The following is a 22,430-nucleotide window of genomic DNA, read 5'->3' as shown; positions in this document are numbered from 1 at the left end:
TTTTGTACATTACCTAATCTAACAGGTATAAATTTACCCTTTTCGTATAAAGTTATTTAAAGGGTAAAACAGGCACTTGATCTATCAAGACCGTTGCTCGTTTAAGCTTTTGAGGTTGTAACACTTGTAACTTGTACCTTAAAAGATGCTGTAGCTACTTTTAGTAGTAGTTGTAGTAAACTCTTTATTGTACAAAAAGACATATTAATGATATTAAAGATAACATAAAATTGGTAAGAACTACAAAGGCGAACTTATCCCTTACTTTACATTACATTTTGTAACTTTTACTGTAATTAGGTATAACTTACGCGTAATTTGTAATCGTCTGTTGGTCCGATGAATGTGCTATAGTTGGTTGCTCGTAAGACTACCCAGGTAATGAGGTAGACTGTTATGCTTGATGTTACTGAAGCCATATATCTTAAACAATGAACACATTTCATTTTATTCGACATTGGTGAAAGACAGTAGGATTTTGGTCATATCAAATATCAAATGGCTCGCATTTTGTACCGAGTGCGAGTTAGTTGGTGTTAGAGCCGATTTATGGGAATAGTCAGATCTGTGGACAAATCGGAGGTTTAAAGAAATGTGCATCTTAACCTCGTACATATTAGTGTACTTAAGCTGTCGAAGATGCTTAGTTTCATTGCCAGACGGGGTATCTGGAGATCTGGAATACAGCCTAACCGGTCTGGAAGACGATGAGCTCGGTGTAGAGTAGCATCCACCATGCGAGGTAGTCTACGTCCGCGCTGATCTAGAAACTCCAACAGCGGATGGCACAGGAAATGTAAAGATACCTTATGGAAGTAAGTTCCGAACGAACTTGCAGGCTGTCGGAAATGCTCGGTATCATTGCCAGATGCGATATCTGTACTATGGCCCAACCGATCTGGAAGAAAGTGATGAGCACGGTGTAGTAGAGGGGCATCCACCATGCGAGGTAGTCGACGTCCGCACCGATCCAGCAACCTCACAGCGGATGGCAAAGGAAATGTAAAGTTAATACCTTATGGAAGTAAGTTCCGAACGAACTTGCAGGCTGTCGGAAATGCTTGGTATCATTGCCAGATGCGATATCTGGACTATGGCCCAACCGATCTGGAAGAAGGTGATGAGCACGGTGTAGTAGAGGGGCATCCACCATGCGAGGTAGTCGACGTCCGCGCCTATCCAACAACCCCAACAGCGGATGAATAGCATGGGGAATGTGCATGTTACCATGATGCTCCCTGAAAATGTACACATACATAGATCTCGTCAATTTTATATTTAGTAGGTAATCTTGTATCGCATTATCACCTGTCGATTCAATCAGCTTATACCTACTTACATTTCATTTCAAGCCAATGTGATGTAGTGTCTTAATTATTTGGCATTTTCCAACAATCGTCGGTAAAATTTTGTTAGAGTTCAGAGGGACTACCGGAAAAATCGTAAATCGATATTTAGCTTTTCGATTTTTACGGGAGACCCTCAGATCTGCTAATCAGTAGCAGTCAGGATTCCTTTAACCTTTTGGACGCCAATGACCGATATATTCGCACCGCAGGTCCAACGCCAAAGACCGATTAATCGGTCACAGACCACAGAGCAACATAGACCTACGTGCACATGCATAAAGTTCAATTTCAGTTTTGACACTTCGGTGACGTGGCGTCAGCGTGACAGCTTTTGTGTTTGACACGGCGTCGAGAAGGTTAAAATTATAGTCACGAGTGTTACAAATTAAACAAGGTGCCCATTGTATTTATTCTCAGAAGCGGTTATTATCAGGATAGATAGGATGGATACCAAACTTAATGGATGCCATTATTACACCCTTAGGCACCTATTCATGCAACTGCAAACCTTTGTAAAATTTTGTCCCTTTCTAACACAAATGTCAAATTAAGGACAGATAATTATCAACTTGTTAGACTTGACAGGCGTTTATAAAATAAATAACGCCATTAAAACAATAATTTACATCCTTTCATTAAGATAGTATTTGGTTTATTTTACATATTTATCAATAGGTATTGTATACATACCTGTTAAATGCCAGGACTTCTTAGTGCCATACCTATCTGCCATGATGCCTACCACTGGAGTAGCTATTGCATCAACAATTTGTCCTGGAAATAAAAACAATAATACCTATACATTTACATTTATCTTTACGTGCTACATACTTCGATAACAGAGAAGAATATTTGCCCCTTTAACTACGGAACGGAACCCTATAGAACCTATTGATTATAAAAATATTACAAAGACGACGAGTGGACATTATGTTTCTCCTATTAGCCCGTTTAAGAAATCATAATAATTATAACATACAATAGGTACAAAACTAAGAACACAACTATGTGATTCGATTAAAACCCTCCATCGCTAAATAAAGCAGTTGTAAAAAAGAATCTAACCTGTCATAAGTAAGAATCCAGCGACAGCGGACCTCATTTCCAGCACCGCTTGGAAGAAAAGCATCATGTAGGAAAACCACATGGCAGCGCAAAGGTCGTTGTGCACGTGCCCCAGGCCAAAGACCACGTGCTGGTGGTCCCGCCACCATTGTCGTCTTTTCGATGATCGGCTGAAAAACACAATCATGAAACATTGTATTATATAACTGATGTAATACTTATTGAGATTTCGTTAGTAGTATTGAGTGGAGGGAAGGTCTCCAAATGATACAAGTCATCCTATGACAGTGACACAACTTTTTCCTAATTTGTATGCCATCATTAATTTTTATTTTAAAGAATTATCCGTTTTCTTATAAATGTATCTTTTGCGTCATTAAAAAAACAGACATACTTTATCATTATCATATTATTCGTTCTGTATTTAAATTAAAGTTTAGTCAGTCCTGAAGGCAGTTTCCGAGAGGTACAAAGTATGTTTAAAAACGTAAAATGCGATACCAATTTGATTGCAATGTCTGTGCACATAGATTGTTCACATGTAAATTGCAAGAGGCGCGTGCATCCAATATGCATTTTTTTTTCGAATACGTCAACTACTTAATCAGAGATTTATGACCGAATTGCTAAATGCCTTGGTTATTAACTCATAAATCAAACGTGCTCGACATTTGCATACTTTGTAGATATAGTGCATAATTACGGCGGGGAGTAAACAAAGTAAAGTCTATAACCTAGTATTAGGTGTATTTTTATCATAAAAAACTAATAGTAGTTTATAATGTCACATAACCACGGTTACGTTATTTAAACACAATTAGCATAACATAAGTAATACAATATTTGCTTAATTAATAAAGTTTTAGAAAAGATTACATAAAGACTACATAGTCTACATAGAGCAAATTTAACCTGTAGTTATATAGCGTTAATTTATTAGGGATCTGAACGTTTGCATGCACAAAATTGGTCAGAATAGTTCACAAAATTGTTCAATTTGCGGAGAATAGGTTGATCACAAATTAGATGTCGTCCTGAATGGAACGACCCGGTAAATTACCCACCTTAAATCAATTTCAACTTCCGCCTCCTTCGCGTTTTCCACCATTGTCTTGTTAGCATCAGTTGATCCATATTTGGAACACATCCTTTCTTTATTACTATGTAAAACTAAAGTATGCTTTGTAGTAACTTAACGCATAAAATTTAGTAGCTTACACTTTTGGTCATTGGCAACGTGTACCGAGAGATGCAACAATGTGTGGTCTGTTTGAGGTAAACTTTGCACTTTCACTTTTGATCTTTAGGCATTACGAAATTTACATTTTGATTAAGAACAAAACGGTTATTGAGTAAATTAACGAATAATGATATTAATGTCCTAAAGTTCTGTAACTATAACGGTGCGCGCGTGTGTCGTCAAAGAAGACTTACAGGCGTTTGAATTTGATGCGGTCCCTATCCTTACTATCGCTGGATGAGCGAATTATTAATTGACGTCTGCAATCAACTGATGATACAATGATGGATTGAGTGCAAGTGCAATATAAGACTTTAAGATTATCACAAATTGACAAATACGAAACTTTCAGTTTTATTATATCAGGCACTTATCTATCTACTAACAGGACACGCTTGCTTTAGGTTTTGTCGGTTAGACTAGATGACTAAGTAGACCATTTGCATTGTAGGTTGATCAATGTGATAACTACTTATTAAGGCGAGTCAATGTCAATCCCGATAGTAACTCGTACGTTTGTCCAATCAATGCATTTCTTTACCTATTGGTTTTATTATAAATTAGACTTTTCAGCAGGGGGTGTTGAACTTTTTTTGACTGCATCTACTACTGATAATTAACAGGTAATTCGCTACAATGATACAAAATATAATTTCTAATTTACATTGCAAAAACTGTCTTCTGCTAAGATTCTAATGCAATACACGCTTCGCGTTATAATTTAAAAACTGTGTATACATCTACTTTTGTTGCTTTATATCTAGTTAGGTTAAGGTACCTAATATATTTTAAGTATGAATCTAGTCTAGATCCGGTCGTCGCCCGCACGTAGGGGTGATTATACTAGCGGTGGCTTCCGTAAGTAAGAGGTATTAGGTTTCATCCAGGGCTTTAATTCCTATCACTCTCATTACATCAACTCAGTCAAACTAGTATAAAAGTGACCTCCATTCACGCACATTTCCTAAGGATCTGTATATCAAGTTATACTAGAGAAGATCTTGTATTAAAGATAAGTTTAGTGTGTGGATTAGGCAGCAGGGCCCACGCCTCAATGGACACAAAACTCGAATGGACATTGTGACCCCGTTGTGGCAACGTTTCCCATTGGCATGTTACTATCTCGTCATACCTTATTAAGTTTCTCCTGGTAATATTAAAAGAGCTATCAAATAACGACTTTGTAGCTTGTAGACAGTACAAAAAGTGAAAAAGAGGAGACACATCCCTAATAGTAGGTACATTTAGCAGTAAAAGTTACTAAGCAGTCAAGTTGTGTTAAATTAGTTAATTTTGAACACCTCGCTCTACCCTGCTCTACTGCTGACAGTACCATTGTGCCGGCGTTTTGTTCAGTATTATAAAAACTACGTATTCCTCATTGTTTAACAATTTTACCCTACTTACTATTTTAAAGAACATTGCGATAATCGATTTCCATAAAGCGAGCCGTATGCTGGTTTGCCACCGCCGTGACAATGATTTCATAGATAGTCCTAAAAATACGCTCTCGCGAGAGCTAGTGGTTTGTGATTAAGTAAATTGCACATGGTTTCACACGTTATACAAAATTACATATATGTACATATTTCTATTACAAATTAATTTTACATGTCCATTTCCTTTCGTATGAAATTAAAGGTTTAACTCAACCGCCATCTATCTATGTTTTACTGTATTAGCTGTAAGTATTCACTGCCATTCACTCTGTCGTTTTGTGTTGAACTCACTTAGCTTACCAAAGAAGCATTTTGCCGGTAGATGGCGCGTGGAGTCCTATTTTATTATTGCAATCTATATAATACCAGAAGATAAATAAAGTCTAAGAAAAAAACGTGCCTCGGATGTCAAGCAAAAGTCACTCTCGAATAGATGGCGCCATATACCTTTGGCCTATTGTCGGTTAGATGGAGTTGGCGACACCGTTTGATATTTAACAATTTTAACACGTATCAGTAAAAGAACATGGGTCATTGTGGAACAATAAAAATTAATAATCATATATCCGTAAACATATTTTAATTCATTTATACATTTTCAATTTTATTTTAAGTTTTAATCGTGTGTCGATAGATGGCAGTAAATGTACCGTGACTACAAAATTTACTTTGACAGGACCCCTCTATACTATCTATTCTTTTTGATAATACTGTATTTTATCTTTTATGTAACATGGCTATGGTTGGTTAGTTTAATAATACTTGGTTACCACGTTTATTCTAGGACGTCACCATTTACAAATTATAATATTTTGTCTCTCAAAAGTAACTAATAAAATAAGTAACCACATTTCTCATCCCAATTGCTCGGAAAGGGAAGTCCTCGTTGACGGCTATTTGATATTATCCTCAAGGAGTAATCCTGTTTTAAGTAATTATGAAAGTAGATATTTCAAGGACGTTACCATTGGAATGTTTTTCGTGAACAGTATTGTATAGGTAATTCGTTCATTAATTTCAGTTATTTTATAGATGTTAGGTACATTTATTTGAATTTTTAATAGTGGCTGTATGTCGGAAGGCGCTTTTATGCCAGGCTATTCTCAATATGTTTATTGTATATTTTACTTAAAAAAGTCATTGATGTTGAAGGCTTATTACAGAGTCGAGGACTACTTGACAGACAAACATGCATGGTCCAAACCAGAAACTGTAATAACGACAAGTAGCAATTAAAAATATTGTATTATGTGTAGAGTTAAAGGTGACTCAGCTCAGGTAAGAAAGCACATCAAATTGTATGAAAGCATCTCATAACAATCAGTCAGATTCATATAATATGTATTCTCATTTTTTTTATTGATTTTAATTACTTTTCCTTTTGTAAGATTTGATATGTTTTCTGAAAGATAAACATATATGTACATGAAATCACAAATACGTAGGTATTTGTGATTTCATGTACATATATGTTTATTTTTTATATCAAATTCTATAAAGTTATGTACTCACTGAGTATAATTGCATGAATTCTATAGTAATTTAAATTGTATTTTTCTTAATTACTCGTAATGCATGTTAATTATAAGATGTAATAATGTTTTGAAAAGATGTGTCCCGCCGAGTTTGTTGCCGGTCCCATATTGGGATACCCTCCTCATTTCATGTACATATATGTTTATTTTTAATATCAAATTCTATAAAGTTATGTACTCACTGAGTATAATTGCATGAATTCTATAGTAATTTAAATTGTATTTTTCTTAATTACTCGTAATGCATGTTAATTATAAGATGTAATAAAGTTTTGAAAAGATGTGTCCCGCCGAGTTTGTTGCCGGTCCCATATTGGGATACCCTCCTCCAATTGAGGGGGGATTTAAATCTCGGGGCAGAGGTGTACGGTTGGAGCCGGTAAAGGTTTATTTGACGTTCATAAGCGCATTGTAATATGCCTACTTGAATAAACTATTTTTTCTACTCGTGTACTTTTATCTGTCATTTACATAGTCACGAACGAACATATAAGGGCATACATTATTAATACTCCTTAAAAGTCTATAGTCTATTGCCCAAAAAAGCACTTGTGTCGTTTTAGAGACATTACGATACGGTAAGCTAGTGCAGGTAACAAACCAACGTGACAAACGATTGAATGCATACGGTTTTATAAAAAAAAAACAAATTTGTACTGAGTTCATTGCTACCAACATAATAAAACATACTTTTTTTGGTATCATCACTATTGGAAGGTGGACTTCTAAGGCCTGTAACACACTTATACCCTACAGCGCCATAACCCTGGTGAGGTGCGGTAGTGTGTAACGGCTTTAAAAAAAAACATAACCATAGACATTACTGGTTTGTTTTTACGTTTCCCGCCTTTCCCGGTAATTTCTTGTTCTTTAAGTATTTTGCGTTACTATTTGTTTTGCGTTCATAAAAAGTGTTGAATATGGACAAAGAGGACAACATTGTTTATACACCTGAAGAAATATCCGCTGCAGCACAAGCAGCGACCGAAAATTTGTTGCCTAAGTAATAAATCGCAGCACCTATACGACAAATCTTATGAGAAGTTCATGGCGTGGAGATTGGAACACATATCTTCGGCATTCTCTGAAAACGTCTTATTGGTGTATTTTCAAAGACTTTGGAAGCTCCGGATCAGATCTATCTTTTAAGCAAGGTTGGTATATGTTGTATTTTTTTTTGATTTAAGGTACACAGTACAACGAGCTATATTTATGCACATTTTATATTTTTGCATTGAAACTGAATATTATTTAATTCTCCGTTGTCTTGTTACAGGTTGCAGTAAGATTTGGTATTATGGGTGCTTGTCGCAGAAAAGAGCTACATACATACATATAGTAATACCTACTATCCAAAATTTACATTGACATTTTCATAAATAAAATTTTGTTTATATTTTTTTGTATTTTATTTAATATATTGCCTACTCATAGAAAAAGTATTGTATGCAACGTTGTATAAGTAGTCAAAAAATGCTCATGGCGTATTTATTAACAATGTTCGCCTTCGGCTCACATTGTTACCCACGCCACTCACATTTTTTGACTCCTCTTATAAAACTGTTGCATAAAATACTATTTTATCTTTTATGATGGACAATTATTCATATGTTTTATTGTTCAAAATAATTGCGTATAACCAGGCGTGGCTAACTCCGCGATTACGTCGCTTTGCTACAGGTAGCTAAATAAAAGTACATTCGTTCCACATACATTTTGGGGAAAGCCATAAGCCGCGCGTGGCGCTGTCGCCACCTAGCGGCCATATCTGTGCTGATCGTAACAGACGCGTTTTGTTAGAGAGTGAGTAGAATAGTACCTAGTACTATTATTTATTCTGTGATATAGCACATACGATGTTAAAATATAAATTAGTCATAAAAGCCCTCCGGCTTGCGCCGTTAGTTTTTCACACTGTTTAAGTACTTATACAGGGTGTTACTGACCATCGGGCTTTAAATCCAGGGCTCGATTCTACTCGCTAAACTGAGCTACTTTTATTATGGCACCAACCCCGAAATCCCGAAAATTTTTTTTACGTTTTCATACATTTTGTCTGATCAGATGCCGACGTTTTCTATGGAAAAGCCAAAAATGTTTCCCCGATTTTAGGGTTGGTCCCATAGTAAAAGTAGCTCAGTTTAGCGAGTAAAATCAAGCCCTGGAATTAAAGCCCCATGGTCGGACACATACTGTATTTAACTTTAGAACTAGCCACGCAAGTTTTCAATAAAAATAATTGCAAAAAGGACAGTTTCACTGCACTCATTGTGCCCTGCATCGGCAATGCAGACCATTAAAAATGGGCTGATCACGATCGGTCACAAGCGATTGCACAATCGGACCCCTGTTCTTATTCCAGCCGTTTACCGAGTGCGGGCGAGAAATACACCCAGAAAAGAGTTAATTTTCTCAAGCAAAAGATTGATACAAGAATTTATCGCTTACTGTACTTTATTGAGCAGTCATAGTGGTGATAAACAAGCCCAAAATCAACGAAGTTACGTTCTTTTATCACAGATTATTTATAGCCAACTTCTGTCTCCAACAGATTTAGCTATTCATATCATGATAAATGTATTGTCACCGATAAGTATTAAGTAAGTATGCCAAATTTCAGCTCTATTTTGGTACTCTTTTCTCAACTAAGTACTATACTATTCTAAACGTTAGGGATATACCTAGACTAATAGATCCTATTAAGTTCCGGCTTTTGTACCTAGCGCCTAAGACGGACTTGACGTAGTTTGGGGACTGTATTACCAGGCGTTTGCTACAGGTAGCTAAAAGTCCATCCGTTCGACCCCAATTTTGGGGTTTGCCATAAGCCTCGCGTGGCGCTGTCGCCACCTAGCGGCCATATCTGTGCTGATCGTGACTTCGTGACAGACGCGTTTTGTTAGAGAGTGAGTCTTCTGTACCTAGTACTATTATTTATTCTGTGACTGTACTAACATTCGGCGCGTTTATTTTACTAACTTTTTGGCAGACAAGACAAATTAGAGCATAATTAAAATCTGTGTACCTACAAAGGTAAACGGCCCCAAGTTCGTGTTAGTACGTTATTTCGTTAGTTTTTTTTCTGGCGCAAATAATAAGGAATTCAAATATCTTTTATTCAAATTATACATATGAAAAAAATCTGTATTATTTAATCTCTTCAATAAAATGATAACCAATATTTTAGTGATTAAACTAAGAGTAATACGACGGTCGAAACTGTCAGACGGCCGCGAATAGCTGTGTTGTATGCGTGCACTTTTTTTAGGCGTAAGGTGCGCGCTCTCACTTGTTAAGCTTATAGGAAGGAAAAGCTAAACCCATTCGAATAAAAGTTTTTGGGAGTGTTTCTGTGGGTTCCTTAGTAATTGATTTGATAAGAAAAAAGATTGAATATATGCATAGAAATAACTTAAAATTGCAATAAATCGACTCACGAAATAGCGGTCATTTTATCTTTCGTGTGTCTCCTATTTCGTGCCACTAACGAATCAAGGATATTCTAGATACATTTTGAGTGCTTGTTTTTAAATATAACAACAAAGATAATCTGTATAAGAATGTCCTATAATATTTATTTTTATTTATTTATAATTAAAAAAACATAAATTAGAAAACAATTAATGTATTTCATGAAGTTTCGTATGAGCGAAATTCGGTATATGTTTTTTTCACTAGAATTCTCATAAAACCAGTTTGAATGTGACCCGAGTTACAATTTTTAAGGTATGTTCCACGTATATTCTCATGTTAACTACCCATACAACCATTTCCAGTCGCCGTTACGACGCGGTGTAGACACATCTTGTGTCGACACCGTCTGTTTCGGTCACAATTCCAGTCGCAGTGTCGTCGCCGTGTCGACACAGTTACCAGAAATCGGGAAGGGTCGACACATGACACAAAGTGACATAAAGTGTGGTCGCCGTGTGCACACATTGTTTCGAGTTTGCGACTACTTTATGCCAATATCATTCGTTCATTCGTTCATTTTGTTCCTGTCAAATGGAAACTGTCAGATGGAAAAATAGTTAAATAAAAATAAGTGACATTAATACGCCATCTCTAAAACGGATTACAAGACGTAATTATATATTGTTTGCATTTATATTACAATAGGACTTAAATTATAATGGGGAATTAAACTGCTCGAGTGATTTGATAAACTAAGTGTAATATAATCAACGCGCCACCACATTGTTTTAGTTTAGCCGGAAATGAAATTGTTTACTTCTCAGTGCCTGTGTTCATAAATATATTATTTGATGCATTTTTAGTACTTCGATGCGTATACTATACTTAAATAACAGAAATAACGCTTTACATACTACGAAACTTGTTAATTATGATGTATAAATATGGTTTAAGGCTGAGAAATATTGCAGTCACAAAGTAGTCGCAAATGTTTCGACTTTGTGTCGACTCTGTGTAGACACATGACACGCGCTGTCAAAAGTAATAACAAAGTTACTGGATTTGCAAAATGGCTCCTTGTGTTCATTTGTTTTCAGATATTCTCAAAGTGTAAAAATGCCGTGGTCAGAGATGGGACTTAATAGATTAACTGTTTATTCGACTAATTAATGGAATAAAAAAGTTAATCCTCAAATTTTAATCGCGATTAGTTTAGTCGACCTAACATATATTGAAATTGAATTAATCTGAATATTAATCGAATAAATTATCGATTAAATCTCGGTTGGAAGTTGACAGGGGGCCATTTTTGTACGTAAAAATAATAGAAATGTCTTGCATGCAGATGGTAGCCAAACACTTTGTCATAAAAGTCGAGATAGGTGTCGATTTATAGGTTTTAGGGAGTGCCGATTTCGAAAATGATGTCCATTTTGGAATCCAAAATGGCGGCCATGCACTGTGTCATAAAAGTCGTCATGGATGTCGTTTTATACGTTTTAGGGGGCCCCAATTTTGAAAATGATGACCATTTTGAAATCCAAAATGGCGGCCATGCACTATGCCATAAAAGTCGTCATGGGTGTCGTTTTATAGGTTTTAGGAGGCGCAGATTTAAAAAATGATGACCATTTTGGATTCCAAGATGGCGGCCATGCACTATGTCATAAAAGTCGTCATGGATGTCGTTTTATTGGTCATGGTCATCATTTTCGAAATCTGCTCTTCCTAACACCTATAAATCAACATCTATGACGGCTTATATGACAAAGTGCACGGCAGACATCTTGGAATCCAAAATGGTCATCATTTTCGAATTCTGCACTCCCTAAAACCTATAAAACGATATCCATGACGACTTTTATGACAAAGTGCACGGCACACATCTTGGATTCCAAACTGGTCATCATTTTCGAAATCGGCACTTCCTAAAACCTATAAAACGATATTCATGACGACTTTTATGACAAAATACGTAGCCGCCATCTTGGATTATAAAATGATCATCGTTTTCGAATTCTGCACTCCCTAAAACCTATAAATCGACATCCGTGACGACGCAAGTTATCTTTATTTTCAGATCTAACAAATTGCTACAGAATACAAAGGACAAAAAAAGAAGCGAGGAGGTAATGAAACAATCAAAAATACAGATGATTCCTCGACGCAATTGTATGCTTCTTAAATTGTGTCCAGATTTTTTTGTCATAAAAGTTTTTATTTTTCACATATTACTCTCACAAGTTCCGTGGCATTTCGACCTTGTAATTTTTTAAGTAAATGTTTTTGTTTATCTATGAGGATCTCACTAGAATAATATAATCAAGCTATGTTTATATTTGATGATTGAAATAGTAACGCAAAAATAAAAATTATATTTGTGTCTTCCTGCCGAAGACTTTTATTTTTCCTTTTCCTTCTACACAAGTTTGGCCAAGTAATAAGAATTTAGGGCTCTCAATTTTATTTTGACTTCTACAACAGTAAAGCTACGAGGCCATGTTTGGTATCATTTTCGTATAAATTCGCAGTACCAAATTTAGTTATGGTATCACATTGATACCATTCCAAATTAAAAACATATAAACTTATTAAAATACTTTCTTCTAAACTCCTCTTCACGCTTAAACTGCTGAACAGTTTTAATTTAAATTTAGTACACATATATTTTGAGTCCCGAGACAGGACATAATAAGTTATCTCAAAAATCATCTTTTAAAGGTGTGAAATGAGGTGTAGGGGGGAATTCAGAATTGACTTCTTGAAGTTAATACTGTTTAAGTTTAGGTTTGAAGTCATGTTTTTTTATAATTTTTAACTAAATCAAAGATGTAGACCATCCCAAATTTAATATAAATCGGTTTAGCGGTTATTGATTTCCCGTACAAATTTCCACGCCACTTTTCACACCTTCAAAAGATGATTTTGGTTATAAGATCTATCCTATGTCCTGTTCCGGGACGCAAACTATTTCTACACCAAATTTCAACGAAATCGGTTCAGCGGTTAAGCGTCAAGAGGAGTTTAAAAAAAACCGGCCAAGTGCGAGTCGGACTCGCGTATTAAGGGTTCCGTACATTATGTCCGCCTCGCGCTTGACTGCACATTTCTAATAGGTTTTCCTGTCATCTATAGGTAAAGAACTATTTTGTGTATTCAGAGTTCAGACGGATAGACATACAGACGCACGAGTGATCCTATAAGGATTCCGTTTTTTGCTTTTGAGGTACGGAACCCTAAAAAGATTTTTTTTAATTTTGTGGAATGGTGTCAATGTGATACCTTAAATGGATTCAGCAACCCAGATTTATGCGAAAACGATACCATACACGGCCTAGCACTTTCACTGATGTAGATATATCAAGATAAAATTGAGAGTCCTAAATAAACTTTCAAGAGCGGATATCTCAAAAACTATTCAACATATCGAAAAAATTGACTGAATAAACTTGTAACAAATTAAATTAACTTTCATTTTGTATAAATGGCCATGTCGCTAAGATGCATAGTTTCCGAGATATAATCGAAAAACCGGAAAATGGGACCTTCAAAGCCCCCTCTCTTCCCCCCGCTCAAGGGCTACGGCCGGGGACTTTTGATATGTTCACCTCCTAACTTGTACTAACCAAGTTACAGAGTCAAAAATTGTGTTCCGAGCATTTCCCTCTACAACTTTTTGGAGCATTCGTTGGCTGACCTAAGTAGCTTATTGCATTTCTTTAAAAAAAAATCTGTAAAAGGTTGACGGTCGTTGGGTGTTTATATGGTTTTGGTCGATTATTATCATTTGCATCGCCCATGATGACTTACTAGAATTACTTACGAGCACACGAGACACTAATAGTAGTTTGACAAACCTTGGTTTTCAAGAGGTATTTTATATTGACATTTGCTGTCACAAATTTGCTGTCAGATTTAGTCGCAAACCGCACGCAAAGTGCACACAAATGTGTCGACACCTTGTTACGGAAAAGTGTACACACGGCGACGACACTTTGTTTCGAAACAATTCTAGACACATTGTGTGGACTCTGTTACGACACATCTGACATTTAGTTACCACTTTGATGATTCTGCGACTGGAATGGTTATATGGGTACTAGCACAATTTTATTTATTATTGAAATTTGATTTATTTTCTTGTATGTTTATTTTTAACGTATAATATAGTACTTAAATTATTTTTTGTAAATAATTTTTATTTTTAATTATTATTATTTTTTATTTTTTATTTTATTTAAATTAAATAGTTTGACTTTTAATCAAGTATTAAAGTACCCATATGGTTTACCTAAGTCTTAATTCAACCATTAAAGTCGACGAGTACAAAAAACTTTAAGCTAGCTCTCAATTTAACTTTTTTTTTATTATTATTTTTAATTTGACCTTACAATTATTCGTAAGTAGGTAAGACCGTTAAATATTTAAAATTATTATCAGCAAATTATCAATTTATCACCAATTACTCTAAGAAAACTTTATGCCGAAACAGGGGACACGAATTCACGAATTTAGGAGCTGACCTAAATTTGTATCACGAAATGGGAGCCAAATAAGAGGTTCACGAAAAAATTCATATAAAAAAAGTTTCAACTAAAACCCTACAGTTTATACATTAAATTATTAACAAAGAACTAATATAACATATTCAAAAGCTTTCAAGGTATTGATATGCTTAGTAATATTAAAAAAAAATACACAAACTCTCAACTCACTCTCAAGAGCCTTAACCTGCCTTTACCTAACCTGGGCGTGCTATTGGTGCTGGTATCGCACTAATAGGCGTGACGACATCTCCTCGCACTGCAACGCAGCCTCTGCGTAGAAATCGATTTTTATTTAGGAAACTCCTAACATCTAAGTTAAACAATCCCAGCATAAGTTGGTTTGTGAACTATTCTCAGTATCCCCTCCAGTCCGCGAACAAGCATGAAGTGTGATGCCAACAGTACAGTCAAAATTCTAGGAGACCGGGTCCTTTGTTTAAGTACTTGCGATATATATATAGGTATATGTGTGGTGGTAAAAGAACAACACACGGCGTAACTTTTCGTGCTATTTGACAGATACTCGTATGAACTGTACTATTTACCTAAGTACAGGTTCATATCTATGAACTGTACTTACCTAAGTATATTTCATATCTATCACGAAAACGAAAGTGCCCCTTAATCACGAGGGTGGTGCTACAGCCAGGATCTCGAAGTCATGTTACATTGGTTTGACCGAGAAACCAACTCGCCCGCGCCTGCGGAACCGATGGCGCACGGCCTATGCACAACTACCCTGATTTACTGCCGCCCTGCCCAGACATGCAGTCACGATAATTAAATCCGTTAATTGATATAGCGGCACTAATGACGCTTTTAATTTATTACTTAAATTTGTCGGTTGCTTTCTGTGTGGCCATGGCCAAGGGAACAGTGTGTGTTATTGGTTGTAGAGAGCGTAGGTGGCACAGAACACCACCTCTAGAAACCTAATATTGGCCATTTTGTTCCCGACGCAAATCACCAAACTGTGAGGTGCGGGAGGGGTGCTCACGGCGTTGCGATTGGTCGTTCCAAACATGGCGCGCTGACACGTGTAAGCGTAGGGATGGGACATGTTCATTACAGATAGTGGGTACTGCTACCAGTGATACCGAAATTTATTGTGGTAAAATTGTTACCAATTTAGTATACTTAGAGTAAACTTACTTAATAATTATATTGAATAATTTAATATTTCATTAAGTAATTTAACAATGTACCTGAAAATTTTACTTAACATATTAGGGCATTTCTGTTTAAAGTACCCAGAACTTGAATTTTAAAGTTTAGAATTTTTATATTATTTCCACTCAGAATCGCAATCTCTTTCGATACGAGAAAAAAGTGTCGCCAAAATATCATACAATTTTCTTTCTTTGAAGTTCATCATCAGGTCCATCTCGCGACATGAGACCTAACTGCTCACCTAGAGGATTCTAAAAAACCCATACAACATAGGTCTATCACAAACCAACACCGAGTTCCCTCGCACTTCTTTGAAGTTCATCATCAGGTCAATCTCGTGACATGAGACCTAACTGCTCATCTAGAGGATTCTAAAAAACCCATACAACATAATATATATCACAAACCAACACTGAGTTCCCTCGCACTTCTTTGAAGTTCATCATCAGGTCCATCTCGTGACATGAGACCTAACTGCTCATCTAGAGGATTCAAAAAAAAACCATACAACATATGTCTATGACAAACCAACACCGAGTTCCCTCGCACTTCTTTGAAGTTCATCATCAGGTCAATCTCGTGACACGAGACCTAACTGCTCACCTAGAGGATTCTAAAAAACCCATACAACATATGTCTATCACAAACCAACACACAGTTCCCTCGCACTTCTTTGATGTTCATGTGACATGAGACCTAACTGCTCCGCTGGCCTAGAGGATTCTAAAAAAACTTACACAACATATTACCTATATATTATGTCTAAAATGGTACAATACGGTATGACGAAGCACGAAGTTTCCGCAACTGACGAAACCATCATCGTCACATCACTAGTCGAAAGGGAAAGGGATAGCACATTGCATTTTCAAGTTGACGAAAAGGGACGGACTACTTCGCCTATGCTTACTGACCAGTATAAAATGAACCCCGCGGACAAGAAACATTATTCAATAAAATAATGTTTTTGACTTTCCTGTGGGATGTTATTCCATCTGTTTTATAAGTAGAAGTCTTAGATGACTTGCCACACCATTTTAAGCTGCAATATCCCATGATTTCCCAATGAATTCAATAGTTTACGATTCATTTTCTTAGAGTCGTGCACACTGCTAACAGGTCGTAAACTTGGACGCAACTGATCGGAGCGGCGCGCGAGCAATCTTATATTTGACCTATACACCATACGGGCGGTGAGCGCGAGTCGTCCTATAAGCTACGTCTATAGGGGTTGGTCTGTGGTAGGTGGACATATCGATTTGCATTAGTTTAATTAATACTTATCCTTTTTTGGTATTTTGACAAATATGGAAAGGAAAACATTAATGGAACCAGCCCTTCAGGCGTTATACATTGTTTTTAACTTTTCCTGCAGATTTCCTTCTTCTACATCTGTGTAGGTACTATATGCCTTATATGGGTACGATTAGTTAGGACTGATATAAGTACTTACATTATATTCTACACTAGAGTCACCAATGGAGACAATTGGCTTTTGGGAATGTATAATATGTCCAGGGCTACAATATTTAAAAATGAAAAATACTCCCAACTTTGGAACCTCGACCTTTTTATTAATGTTGAAAATTTGAACCAAACTACTTTTACATCGAGTGCAGCCCCGCTTCCTAGTGACTTAATTACTCGTTACATGTTACACGTTACACATGACACGTAGGTACACGAACTGCAATAAAAAGGTCAAGACTCGAGTAAAAGGCGCAGGCAAAACAGGTTTCAAATTCGAGTCAGCCTTCGATCTACTAAAACAGTCAAGTTTAACTTTCAGCTGCCCGGGCAGCAGCTGTTTTACTCTATCCATTTGCAATCAGCTGAGAACAATAGTGCAAAACTTTAACTATGATCGAGTATTATACAATTTCCATTCGAATTTTGGTTACTATATATATATCATGTGTCTTTTCTATATGTAGCTACGAATAAGACAAAATCTCACACTTATAGTACTCACTCAGCTTCACACCTAAGAAAGACTTATACCATCCCATCTTTGTCAGTTTTCGTTTATCGTAATCGGATAAAAAACATAAAAGTATCTGGGGATGAAGCCCACTTGGTTTGTTGAGGTGAGGGTGAGGTAAGTTAAGTGCGCCTTTATTTGAGCAATAAAATTATACCTAAGTCAAAGTCCAGAAGCAAAAGGCTTTTCCACTGGGGGCGCACTTTATCCACGTAGTATCTGTGTAAATAATTTACGGTGGGCGTCAATCATATGTAGATAATATCAAGTGTCTCATTTTGTCAAGGTCGGTGAGATTTAGCTCTTGCTAAAATATGTACATATCTTAAAATAAACAAGTCGATTACGGTTTAAAAGACCCTTGTCACAGTTACAGTTGCTTCTCGCACTCTCTATTTACATACAGAAAGAATTACGTAAGGCGCTACAACTTAGCAAGTGTAATGTGGCTGCTATTCGGGTTTAATATCAAGTCGAGGCATACTTTTCAGCAGGAAAGGTATTTAGGTAACGGTGCAAACCAAAAAATTTCGGAACTTAAATGTTTTATTTAAAGGTTTTCTGCTAGTTAACATTTTTAACCATCATCTCAATGTCTTTACTTTGTCTTGCAGTTTTTTTTTTGTTTTTCGCTGTCCAAACTTGTTTTTCGCTGTATAAAGTGTTGCATAACAAATAAATAAGTTATGTCAATATTTTAGTCATCTATTGCAAATGTACTCGTAATTATAGAATTACATAATTATATATACCTAAGTATTTCAATTAATCAACGCCCGCCGCCGTCGTACAGTCTCGCCTGGGAGTCGCATACAGTCTGCTGCCATTTGTTACCAAGAGCTATATTGAAATACTAGAGAAGCTACTTGCGAGTATTGTATTGTTTCAACGACTAACTATATTTCTTGGTTTGCATTCAATTTTCTTCGGTAGCATCCAGGACGCGGACAAGGAAAAGCGGCAGGAACTAGCTCATGTTTTTAACGTGATTTAGGTCTTCGCATCGCACTGACCAATGTATTGTATAGCCATTTGTACCGCGTACTGCAGGATTTTATGGAAATTGCTATATATTTCTTTTTTTATTAAAAAAAACGCGAATATTAAGAAAAAAAAATTGGAGTTGTCTGACGGCAAATATCTTGCCGTTACCCACTAAACTAAAGGGTGACTGACTGCTGCTTACCATCAGGCGGGCCGTATGCTTGTTTGCCACCGATGTGGTATACCTAAAAGGGTTAAAAAAAACCACTTTTATCCAATGTGAGATCGAAATATAAAGCGCTATAATTCTCTTTTCTCGGTATACCGTGAGCCATCACCCCTCAGAAGGTAATGTCCAATCGGCCAATTAAACCTAAAAAAACAAATGGGTAACCCTACGAAGTCATCAAATCATCATATGTTATACTCGTATATAGCGTATTTTTTTCAAATAAGAACCTAATGAAAACTGATTGAACTCTGGTGCTGTTTTTATGATTTCATTGTAAACCGGTGTCGTAACTTTTAACAAACGGAACGCGTGGGAGACAGCGCTGAATTATAGCATTTGTGTTTATTATGCATTTGGGTCTATTTTATGAATAATTTATGTCCTCGGTTAAAGCTGTGTACATGGCATTATGATTACGTAGCGTACACTGTGTACAGAGCAATTCGTCAACGGAAGCTGTAGATTGTACGAACGTTGAAAATGCCATGCCACGTCGTGGACTGCTAACGGATTGCTGCGCTCTGCATATCTCTGCTGCATACTTGAGTACATACATCGCTCACGTTGAAATCCCTGTTCAAATTAATTTACTCGTTCACGTAATAATCTTAGCGCAAATATTTACCAACTCATATCACCCAGTGCTTAGTTTTCTGTGCAACCACAGAACCACAAAAAATTTAAAATATAATGTCTTATTTACACAAACCTGTTACTATGTTCTTCTTTCTTATAAAATCATCATAGATCTTAGGTAGAACGATCTACATATACGATATAAAACGTTTTTAACTATTACAGTTTTACACCCAGTACCTAACTCAATACCTACACAAAATAAAAATAGTTGAAATTACTTAAATTGTTCTACTTAATAATAACTTAATCGTCTTTAACTACGAAGCGAGTGTACCTACTTAAAAAGTAAATTTTCATAAGCTCATTTAATGTGATCATAATATAAATGTAGAAACATCAACAGATCAAACACACCGACTATTTTAATTGAATACTTATCTACTTTTATAGCATACCCATAGTAACCCACCTACCGACTTCGTTAATTATGGTAAATGGTAACTACTTAATGTTTTTTAGCAAGCATTTAATGATGTGTATGTAAATTTACCTGGCAATTTATTTCGTCGAATTAATCTCATTGGAAATCAAATCACATTAGGTCTCAATTTACCTAATAGATAAAACTCGGTGGAGTAAACCACGTAAGTAGTTAGATAATATCATTAAATCTATTCGACTTATATGGCATATATTTTATCGCTATTGGATTTTATTTTTGATAGCATCATTCATACTAGAGTAGGCACACACTCAATATTAATACCAGACTATTTATGCCATGATATTAAAACGGAAACGTAGTAGATTAAATCCAAGGGGTAACTACGACATGCAAAATAGTCTACCGTTAACGACCCATGGCGGTCTTATACGAATTTTATGCAAAACTCGGTCTTTGAAATATTTGCCGTGCTGTATGTGCGAGTTTCACTATATTACGACTATTTGCATGGCCTTAATTATATTTCAGGGAAGGTTTAAGGAAATCGAAAAACTAGTCCTTAATACTTAAACACAATTTTACTGTTGTAATCAATATCGTCTCTTCATTTATGTGCTCGTCGTCACCAGGAAAAAGTGTTTTTTTTACTAGCCTGTAATTAAAGTTACCTTTAACTTCTCCTATATTGTGTCCTAATGGTTATCTTAAGTCGTCTATTCTCCCACTATTAGTTGCTGCTAAAGGGACCCTGTTCTCTGTTAAGGTCTATGGAACCTCTATTTAGGCAGGCCACATAACAGTCTTGTTCTAGCTGTTTGACTTTACTGAAAGAAAAAAAATCTTAAAATTTAAAAAAAAAACTGTTCAATTTCACGATTCATATTAGAAATAAGCTCAGTTACTATTGACATTCATTCTATCGCGTGTTTTTATGTGGCGATGGCGCTGTGGCTTCAGAAATGATGAACCGCTTTGAGCAAATTTCATTTCACTGAACACCTCATTTTCAGAGATGGTCGAGCAGCGTTGCATAGATATTTTCCAATACCGATTGGTGTGTCGGGGATTTTCTACAAGTTTTTTTTATTAAACCCAGTACTTCCAGTAGGTACCTACCCACCTTGCTTTGAATAATTTAAATTATTGCCTTTCTATTTGCCACATTACATCCATCCGGAAATACTATGATGAAGGCAAAACTACGCTATACGAAGTAGTAAAAAGTATCAAGCTTTTTTGGAAGAACTTAAGCCAAGTTAATAATCTCTTCTTATTATATAATACCTTTAATCGAGCAATTTTTGTTTATTTATATGCATATATTGCAAATATTTCGGGGATCTCGGAAACGGCTCTAACAACTTAGATGAAATTTGCTATTTGGGGGTTTTCGGGGGCGAAAAATCGATCTAGCTAGATCGTATCTCTGGGGAAAAACGCATTTTTAAGTTATTATATGTTTTCCGAGCAAAGCTCTGTCTCCCAGATATTTTATAGATATCAAAGTAAAAATTGTTCACTTAAACAGTTATAGTTTCAATACATGATGCATTTTGTTACCGTTTTCTTTTTATCCTGGTCTCCCCTAAGTTTTATTGAACCGCTTGCGTTAATATACTTCTTTACATAAAATGTACTATTTAAGGGTCGATCAAATTTTTTATGTCATATCGTGTCCCAACGATATAAAAATTCAAATCTTACAAATCGTAACAGTTTTTAAATTTATCTGGTATATTATAGTAAATTAACCAAATAATCATTCAAACTAGAACTTAAAAACTGAAAGAATTATTATTAAATATAGTTTTTTTTTGGTGACCCAGGAGATAATTTTAGACTCCCATACAAAAAAAGCATGTCCCAATCGCATGTCGGCTTCGGTTTTTACTTAACAGTGTAAAAAATGTACTCCACCATATTCACTACTAACGCTTAATTAAAAAGATATTGACATCTAATTTACAAATTCGATGCTAAAATTTCGCTAGAATTCGTAGATTTATTAAAAAAAAAAGTTGTTTTTGCGTCCCGAAACAATGATTCATTTTTAAGTCCCCTAACTTACCACACATTACAATGGCAACGAAGGCTCAAAGTTATGACACTGTATCGCCCAGCCAATAGGCAGCCGATCTAAGTATCACGTGACAAGATCCACCATTACGGTTACTTTCTTATTCGCCGGCCATTTCGTCTGTGGTTCGAAGTGTGACAAGATGTGTTAATTGTCGGTCCGCTGACTTACTGTGATATTTCGTAAGTAGTTTTGTCTTTTTATATTAATTTGTAGCTTTATAGATCCTTCTTAGCTCTAATATGGTCTAACAATATACTTTTTTAACATATTTTTGTGGATAATAACTAAAATTATTGATTTGACTTTAAATGTCTTCTGGGTCACCGTTCCCCCGGGTCACTTTTCTGGTGACCCAAGAGACTGTGATGGT

General features: G+C 35.9%; 1 protein-coding gene across 3 annotated transcripts in view; it reads right to left on the bottom strand.

The window, feature by feature from the left end:
• Window positions 1-22,430, bottom strand: part of LOC134680173 (major facilitator superfamily domain-containing protein 12-like) — an 81,723-nt gene that overhangs the window by 3,793 nt on the left and 55,500 nt on the right. The window contains exons 1-6 of one of the 3 annotated variants that reach the window (XM_063539249.1): window positions 3,479-3,860; window positions 2,415-2,584; window positions 2,040-2,123; window positions 1,188-1,238; window positions 807-978; window positions 312-423 (exon numbers count right to left, since the gene is read on the bottom strand). In XM_063539249.1, the coding sequence (XP_063395319.1) occupies window positions 312-423; window positions 807-978; window positions 1,188-1,238; window positions 2,040-2,123; window positions 2,415-2,584; window positions 3,479-3,561 (672 nt within the window). In that variant the 5' untranslated portion in view covers window positions 3,562-3,860. Of the gene's footprint in view, window positions 1-311; window positions 424-806; window positions 979-1,015; window positions 1,239-2,039; window positions 2,124-2,414; window positions 2,585-3,478; window positions 3,862-22,430 lie in introns of those variants that run through there. The other 2 variants (XM_063539248.1, XM_063539250.1) reach the window with 2 other exon arrangements.

The sequence above is a fragment of the Cydia fagiglandana genome, chromosome 3 (genome assembly GCF_963556715.1).
Source record: "Cydia fagiglandana chromosome 3, ilCydFagi1.1, whole genome shotgun sequence".
Taxonomy (NCBI): Eukaryota; Metazoa; Arthropoda; class Insecta; order Lepidoptera; family Tortricidae; genus Cydia; species Cydia fagiglandana.
The sequence above is the reverse complement of the archived record's forward strand: the minus strand, read 5'-3'. Positions and strand labels throughout refer to the sequence as shown.